This window comes from Sminthopsis crassicaudata, chromosome X (genome assembly GCF_048593235.1).
Source record: "Sminthopsis crassicaudata isolate SCR6 chromosome X, ASM4859323v1, whole genome shotgun sequence".
Lineage (NCBI taxonomy): Eukaryota > Metazoa > Chordata > Mammalia > Dasyuromorphia > Dasyuridae > Sminthopsis > Sminthopsis crassicaudata.
Window position 1 is genome coordinate 89,575,774 of NC_133623.1, and position 9,224 is coordinate 89,584,997.

A 9,224-nucleotide genomic window follows, 5' to 3' on the forward strand; every position below is an offset into this window, starting at 1 on the left:
TTGTTTCCTAGATATGGTTCCTCTCCCATCAAGTGGGTTTGGAGGCCAGGATTTTGATACTGGAGGTAAGTACGGTTATCAGCTAGTAAACGGGCATTTATTTAACATCTGCTAAATGCTAGGTTGGGGAAGTGGGTAGAACGCTGGGCTTGGAGTCACGAGGCCTTTCTGAGTTCAGGTCTGGCCTCAGACATTAGCTGTGCGACCCTGGCCACACCACTTCACCCCGTTTGTTTCAGTTTCTTCCTTGATAAAATGAGCTGAATGGGGGGAATGGCAAAGCGCTCCAGTAGCTTTTCCCAGAAAACCTCACCTGGGGTCACAAAGAGTCAGACGTGACCGAAGGGCAACAAGTTCATCACCTTTATCTCTTTCTCTGAGAAGGGTCTCCACTTCTCCCTCCTCGCTTTATCTCCACATTGATGATTCTCAGATCTGCCCTAATCTTTCTGGGGACCTTCAGATCTCAAATCTTTAACTGCTGATGTTCAGGAGACTTCTTAAACTGAAGATTGGTTCTCTTTCCTCCTAAGTTCTCCTCACCTCTTACCTTCCCCATTACTGTTGAAAGCGATACCATCCTCCAGTCCCCCATCCTTGAGACTTACGTGTTATCCCAGACCCCTCACTCTCTCGCCCCCCTATATTTAATCTCTTGCCAAGCAGTGTTGATCTTACCTTTCTGGCATCTCCGTTATATGCTCCTCCCTCTTTGCTAGCATCATGAGCCTTCCTCACCTCATGCTCCAGCTATTGCAAAAGAATCATGTCCAGTGAAGATAATAGCTTAGGGTAGCCACAACCCAGGCCAATAGCCAAAACCAAATTCTGATAATCTGACAAATTGTCAAAGCAGTTAAGAATTTAATTTTGTCTTTTAGAAGAAATGACAGAAAATGAGGTGTTCTGATCCTCTGAGGAACAAAGTTAGAACTAGGCTGAGGCAGAGAAAGGAGATTATCAAGTATAGTCAGTCATCATCTTGGGACAAAAATCCCAGGCTGAGGGAAGTCCCAAGAAGACATCTTTTCCCAGTTTCTCCTTTCAGTGCCTGTCTATCCACAATCATATCATGTAAACTGTTGTTTCCTTATCCAGGCATTTCCAGCGACCTGAATTTTGCTTCAATCACAAAGGGGCTAAGGCAACTAGAGATAGATGGAAAATTTAAGATTAGACAACTTCTGCATAAGTTTTAGATATTGCCCTGCGAACTAAGAGCATTATGACTAAGTTCATAAATTTGTATCTAAAATAAACTTCCTAAACCACGTGGAATCACGTGAAATTCTCTCCTGGGCTCAAACTGAGCTAATAACTGGAACATGATATTATTCCAGATTGGGAAAATTTTTCCACACAGCCTGAAGTCTCTGAGATTAACTGGTTGGGCATCTGACTTGAAGTGGAATGGGATTTGGTAAATGAGTTACCCCACATTTATACCTCTCTTTGGAACCTGAACCCTAAAGGAGGAGAGTGTAGGCTTTTCTCTCTGTCTGCTTCATTGTCCCCTCTCCAGAGTTCCAGGGGAAATATCTTAAAGCTTAGGTATGGTTTCTGTTTAGGGTTTCCCCAGAAGGAGTTAGCAGGCTCCCTTAAAGAAATGAATAATGTACAAAGGGAGTATCAGGTACGGGACAGGTATTGATTTCCTCAATCATAAAAGAAACACTTAAAACTAAAAATGTCTATAAACATGTTAACAAACATGAATCATTTTTTTAATAATCTTTTAGAAAGTCAAGTCAATTTTGAGTATTTCATTTTCCTCTGTGCTATATGTCACACAAGTCCCGACACCCCCTTAACTTACAGATTGACTTGGCTTTTAACTTTTCCTCCGCCAACCATCTTGCTAACCCTCTTCTCCTCTAAAAAACTCTGTGGGCAACCGCTGGTCAAACCCTGGAATTTAGAGTCTAGCCTCCCAGCTTTGCCCATGTCTAGAATCCCCAAGCTGGAGGCCCTCATGTGGGAGATAAGAGGGACCTACTTTGGGGGGGGCATTCTGTTTCCCCTACTGTTCGCGTGCAAATAGCGTCATTCCATTGGCTGCATAACTGGAATAAGCTGCATCTTTAAAACTCCCCAAATGGACAAGGGAGAATATTTTTCCTCTCCTCTTCCTCTCTTGGTCTCTGTCTCTTCCCTGTTCTCTCCAGAGACATTCAGGGATGTGGCTGGCGGGAAAGGTTGCTTCCCCTTCATCCACACCTTTAGGCTCTAGGGCCCTGAGAAAAGGGTTTGGGGTTTCGGTCTATGTTGCTTGGCCTTTTCCATTCCAAGCATAGGTGGTGCAGTCCCCATTGGATCTGAATTCAAACCATGTCAACCTCGGGGACAGGGTTCCAGGAAGAGTGCTGTTGCCAGCCTGGGGGGAGGGGGTGCCAGGAATCAAGTTCTGGGGAGGCTTTGGACTTGGAAGTTGGAGGGACTGTGTTCTACAGAAACCAAACCAAGTTGTGAACCGGATCTCTCTGTCTTCCCCAGAGTATAAGATGGTGCTGGAGATGATTAGGTTCCTAACTGTAGGGGGAAACATTTGTTCTTGTTACAGGTGGCTGGGTGGCACAATGGAGAGAGCCTAGCATCATGAAGACCAGAATGCAAATCTAGTCTCTGACACTTACAAGCTGTGTGATGCCAGGTTCACTCAATAGTTTACTCAATACTAAGAAGGGGATAATAGCACCTACCTCACAGGATGCTTGTGAGGATGAAATGAGAACATCTTTGTCAATCACTGCGTACAACAGCTGGCACAGAGTAGGTTCTTAAGAAATACTTCTCACCCCATCCCCATTATACCTTTGAAGTAAAAGCTAATCTGTTCAAGTGCTTAAATGGATCTAGAAGAGAGGTGGTTGTGTCCCACTGTGTCCGAGTCTTCAGAATTCTGTGGGCCATACATAGCACACCCATAACTGTCTATGAGATTTTCTTTCTTTTTCCTTTTCAATAGTATTTTCCCCCCAAATTCACTCATAGTTTTCCACATTCACTTGTGCAAAGCCTGATTTTCCAGATTTTTCCCTCTCTCCCTCCTGCCCCTCTCCCCAAGACACCAAGCCATCCAATATAAGTTCAACGTGCAATTCCTCTAAACACTTTTCCATATGTCACGTTGCTCAAAAAAAAATGGATCAAAAGAAAAAACAAGGAGAGAAAAAAGTAAGTAAACAGTGACAACAACAACAAAAGGTGAAAAATCTATCTGATCCACATTCAACAGTCTCCATACTTTTCTCTCTGAATGTGGATGGCCATTGGCTCTACAGGGAGAGACATGCTCTGACTCGACACTGAAAAATAACCCTTGGGAATCAATCCCTGTATCCGTGGGACTATGTCCAAAATGATTGGTTACCGAAGCAGGAGAAGCCACCTCTCAGAAATCCCGTCTATTAGAATTGCCTTGAATCACCTACCAGATTTTCTTGGCAAAGATATTGGACTGATTTGCCATTTCTTTCTCTAGTAGACTAAGGCAAACAGGATGCACAGCTAGTGTCTGAAGCCAGATTTGAACTTAGGTTTCCCTACACCAAGCTTGGCACTCTTATCACTGAGCTGTACTTTACTGCCTTTACCTTGAGATGCAGAGAAACCTTTCTAATTGGTGGGAGCTTGGGCCAATGGCAGAGATGCTACTAGACATCCTCTAAACTCCTTAAAGAGTATTGGAGAAACCTTCTGAAGGAGTGAAATGGGATACACAGCCTGTGTCAGCCAGTTGGGAGACCATGATATTCACTATTACTCTAAAAACTTATAGTTCACTGATCTGGATTTGGGAAAATAAACACAAAACAAAAGGTAGCCAGAGATATGAGTTCAGGCTCAGGGTCACTTCAAGAAATTCATGCTCCAGCTGCCATGTACTTCTCATTGCCGTTAATTGGGGTGAGGGGGTTTCTTTCTTCTCTGTTCTCCTACCCCAAGTTCCAAGATGGAGGCTTCACGAGTCTTGTGTGATTCCCTCCAAAGGGAAAGGAAGAAGAATATGTGGTTTCTTAGTATTTTTTTTAATGATCTTTTCTGCGAGGTGGCTTCTCCTGCTTAGGTAACCAATCAATTTGGACGTAGTCCCACGGATACAGGGATTGATTCCCAAGGGACATTTTTCAGTGTTGTCAGAGCACGTGTCTCCCTGTAGAGCCAATGGGCAGGTGTATAAATCCATGAGTGGGGCTCCAGGCCAACAAGTGAAGAGAGAGGAAGCTCTTCAGATCATTCTGGTTATACTTAAGAATGATAAGCTGAAATCTGCCCCATGGAAGTTTTTCCCCTCAGTCCTGGTTCTCCTCTGGGGCATATGTCCCAGACATATCAAATAGATGAAGCCCCCCCCCAGTTCCACTCAATTATTCTCTCCTCTGGGTTCAACAAGCCTAGGCCTTCTACCAATTCTACCATAACAAACTTTCGGGTCTATCCATCATCCTGGTTGATTTTCTTTAAAAATTTATGTATGTGTGTGTGTGTGTGTGTGTATACATATACATACATATATATATGTATATATATATTGCAATGTTGTATTTCCAATATAAATATATTCATATTCCTCCTCCAAAATAACCATGTGAGTCAATTACATATTTTTACCAACTTTTATTTCCTTATTTTTTCCTCCTTTAAACAGACTTAGCAGAACATGCCAGAATTTTCTTGAAAAAATGGCACACTATTAGGCACCCTAATGTTTATTTGTTCAAGAGACCACTCTGATGGCTCATTTCAAGTTCTTCCCAATGTTAAGAGGATGGCCCCAGCTAGCCCTAATCCAACTAGGAAACAGCTGGTTTACAAAGTGAGTTTCATGTCACCAGTCATTCAGATTTGAGGGCAGGCTGCCAACTCTTCAGAATGAACTTTTTTTTAACTTTTCACTGGATGGCCTCTTGTTTCAAAAATACATAAGGGAGCAGGGGGGAAAAAGTTAAGGAGGCATCTTTAAGCAAAAGAAATATGCACAAAATAAAAGTTAAAACCAAATTCATGGGAGGGGAGGAAGAAAAGAGTCTTGGCCAGTTATTCCCCACACTCACTTCTGTTTAGGACTTCTTCCTAGCTCTGTAAAAGAGCAAGTGGTGTTCTTAGAGCTAATGTTGCCAAACTAGTTTGGGAAACAAGAAGCAACCCTGTGTATTTACATACTTTCAATGTCCTTTGGAATATGACAACTATAAAATGTCAGGAATGATTTTATAAAGAATAGTTTCAGGGATTCAAAGTAATCTAGGGGGTCCTGTGATTTGCATAGGTACCAAGATCTAGGCACACATTCACCAGCATTGAAAAATCCTAATGTGGCCCCACATCTGGCAATTATTTTTGACCAAAATTACACTCAACTGTCAATGGCATATTTGTTTATATGTTTACTTTAAGAAGCACATGGGAAGTAATCTGACAGTGGCTAGAGTGTTCACCTCTTAGGAAGGCCCTAATCCAAACTCCATCCTTTGATCTCTCTGTGATTTCCATCCCCGATTAACCCTGCCACAGGGTTCCCCAAATCCACTAGTGGAATCACAAATCATACCTGCCCCCTCCCAGAATTCACTCCCTATCATTTGGATAGGACAAACTAAGATCATGGTTATTCTCTCTAAGAATGCCATCTGTGAGTGTCACAACTGTCGAGTGCATATATGGACAGGAAATCCATAAAACCAGAATACACTTTCCTTGGGTTGTCTGTGTGTAATTCTAAGAAACTTTTGCAAAGAACCAGGGAAGCTGAGAAATCTTGAGCTCATGAGAATTCTTAGAGTAGAAAAGATCATCTATGGAATTTAAAAGCCTGAATTAAGGAAAACCAAAAGGCTAGGATGTTTGATTTCCTGTCCAGTGAAGCTGGGGGATAATCATATAGCTTACTTGGCTGATATAATTTGCAATATGAAGTTCCCTCTCAATAGTTGGGGCAGGGGAGAGGGATTAAAAGGTGCTTTTGTCAGCCCTTACTTTTTTTTTTTAATTCATTTTTGTTTTAGGGCATGTGCCCCACCCAATCTTCGTGTGGGCTCTAACTTATACTCAGTATAAATGCAAGATACCAGTTTCAGCAATAGGAATAACACTTCCACATTGGAACAGCACAACTTTTAATTTCTATCAGCATTTTACACAACGGTGTTTTCAAAGTTGGGTAATGATTTGTATATTGAATAACAAAAATGGTTTGAACTACACTGAATTTCCATTTTACACTCCAGGACATTTGCAAATGGTTTGAATGTTGTATACAGGATGATCTTCAACTTCTTTTTCTTCTTTGAAATGTGAAAAGTCCAACTTTGATTCTGATCAGGAAAAGGAGGAATAAAGTTCCAGAAGAGGTCTTGAATTGAAGCCGGGAGTCTTTAGACGATTTAAATGGTTAATTATATGAAGAACTTAATGCCAAATGCCAATTTAGAGTCTCAGAGTTCTGGGCTAGAAGCAAATGTCCCATGGCAATCTTCACTGGCCACCACAGCCCACGTATCCCAGATCCTCGGTAGGGCCGTACTGTGGGGTTGATTAGCAATTGGAGAGGTGCATAACGTTTCGGTGGTTGCAGAACAGTCTCCACCCCCCTCCCCTTTCCCACCCACACCCGTGTACTGTGCAGTCATCATACATTACACCTGGACATACAAAATGCAATCTCTGTTGGCTACTTGGAGGCAGGCTAGAAAATCAGGGGAACTAAAACAAGGGGTGGGGGTGACCTGCCAAACGACAACATCATTTTTACAACGAGAATCTCAAGTCATCTATACAGCAACATTCTGCCCAAGCAATCGGATAGAGAGGGGATCCGGGTACGACAGAAACAGTGGGCGAACGCTTTTGGGGGGGTCACCAAGAATCTGTAAATGGGTGGAACTGCGAATCTTATGAAAAGGGGAAAAAGAAACGCCACCCCTGTGCATTTACCATTAGCAATACACGACAGAGAAAACGATGGTGATTTTCTCGATTTAGGAAGTTGTGGGGAGGGCTATGACTTGTTCGAAACACACTCGAGCTGTACTGCCTTTTGTATTTTTTTTTTTCCGTTTTGAAATATGTAGATTGAGACATGGGAATCTGCATTACAGAAAGCTTGCTTTAGGTGGGCCGGATTATCATGAAGTATTGAGGAAAGTATCGAATATTCAAGTCATTCCTCCCATTGACTTCCTTCCCAAACACCCAATACCCACCAAAAAACCACATTGAAACCAAACTGGCATGGGGGAAAGCGACCAAGCTAGACCGTCAGAATATGCAATAGAGGGAGGTGGAGGCCGATCTGAGGGGAAAGGAGTGATCGGGGAGGGGGGGGGGGCAGGGGAGAAGGGGGGGAGAGAAGGGAGGAAGAGGAGGGGGCCTGGGGGGCCAAGGGTGGGAGGGGCAGGGTAGGCACGCAGTTAAGGCATCTTTTGAAAAATCCCTTACGGCTTTGGTTTTACTGAATGAAGTATTTTACACTGGTACAGACCAAGGGCGAGATTTCAAAGCATCCGCAAAGCGGGCAAAGGGAATACACAACGCAGAAGGGTTGCCATCGAGTTTCCAGACGCTAGCAGGTGAACGCAGACCAGACCCTCCCCCCCCCACTCCCCCCACCCTCCCCCACCGCCGCCGCGAGCGGGCAGCGGCTTTCCCCCCCCCCCTCCCCCACCCCCCTTCCCCGTGCTCTCCCCCTCCTCTTTTCAGGATGACCTGGAACACTTCTTATCTGCCAGAACCCGGGGCGGGCTCTGCCGCAGGTTGCCCCGCGCGGTCGCCGTCGGGGACCTCGGAGCCCTGGGAAGCTTCGGCGGCCGCGGGCGGGCCGCCTCCGGCGGGGCTGCTGCCGCTCGGGGAGCCGGCCGACTTCCACTTCTCCAGGTACTCGGCCTGCACGGGTTTGTGGCCCTGCAGCACCTTGATGGCATCCTCCACCTTGAACCACTGGCGCTTGCGGCCGATGTTCACCGAATCTTCCCAGTCCTCCAGGATCTCGGTGACCGCGAGCACGTAGACGTGGGTGCGGTGCTTGCGCTCCAGGTTCTCGAACAGGCCCAGCAGGCGGCCCAGCTTGCCTCGGACCCCGGCCTCCTCGTAGACCTCGCGCACGGCCGCGGCGCCCGGCTCCTCCTCGGGCTCCATGCCCCCGCCGGGCACGATCCACTGGTCGGGGTGCCCGCTGCTACTCACCAGCAACACCTCGTCCTCCTGCTCGCCGCGGAAGCACAGGCACGCCGCGCGCTGCTTGAAGCCTTCCAGGTCGTAGGTTCGGGTCTGGTCGGGCTTCAGCTTCATCTTGCCTGGTGCCGTTCCCGGACTGGCGCGCGCGAGGCTGGGACTGGGGCGGAGGCTGGAGTCGCTGATGGTGAGGCCGCCGCTGCGGATGCAGCCGCTGGGGTTGCCGGAGTGTCGCCCCGGCAGCCTCGGCGTCGGATGCTGATGCTGCAGCCTCTGGGGCGGGAGGACGCCGCTGCCCGGATAGACTGGGATGCGGCTGGCGCGGGCTCGGGGACGGGCTGCCTCCGCCCCCGCCTCCCTCGGAACCGCCCGGGATGCTACTACGCCTGGAGCGTCGGTGCCGCCGCCGCCGCCGCCGCCGCCGCCGCCTAGGCGATCTCTCTTGCCGCGGTCTCTGCCGCCGCCGCTATCTCTGCCGCCGCCGCTATCTCTGCCACAGCCGCTGCTGTCACCGCCGCTACTGCCGCCGCCGCCACTCAGGAGCTTGGAGAAAAAGGGAGAGGTGCCGACGCACGAGCGACCTACCACCAACCAGAGCCCAGGGCGAGGAGGACGGGTATAAAACGGGGAAGGAGGGGTGGAGGAGGATGGGCAGGCGAGGGGGAGGATGCTCCGGGAGCCAAACGCAGAGCGGGAGGAAGGGAGGAGGACAGGAAGAGGCGAGGGGCTGGGTACACCGCGCCCCCGCTGTCCTTGCCAAATGGGGGCGGCCGGAACTGACCGCGATACTCCTGTGGAGGCGGCGGCGGCGGCGGCGGGAGGGGAGGGGGGGAAGAGAGGCGGGCTCTCGGAGACACGGGGCAGCGCAGATCGCAGCGCGTGCCTACCTCGTCCCCCCCCCCTTTCCGTCCGCGCCCCCTCCCCCAGCCCCGCACCGCAGCGGCCACTCACCGGCACCCCCGTGAGCCCCTAGCGCGGGACCGGCTGCTCCCCCACTGCTGCGGCTGCTCAGCGGCTCGGCTTGCACTCGTCCCTCCACATGTCCTAATGCATGC

The 9,224-nt window shown here is 48.2% G+C and overlaps 1 protein-coding gene across 1 annotated transcript; it reads right to left on the reverse strand.

Annotated features, from left to right (window-relative positions):
• Positions 1-7,677: 7,677 nt before the first annotated feature.
• Positions 7,678-8,963, reverse strand: LOC141548427 (diphosphoinositol polyphosphate phosphohydrolase 3-alpha-like). Its single transcript, XM_074277307.1, has one exon. It carries the CDS (start codon positions 8,284-8,286, stop codon positions 7,717-7,719), a length of 570 nt encoding a protein of 189 aa, XP_074133408.1. The 5' UTR covers positions 8,287-8,963; the 3' UTR covers positions 7,678-7,716.
• Positions 8,964-9,224: the final 261 nt, after the last annotated feature.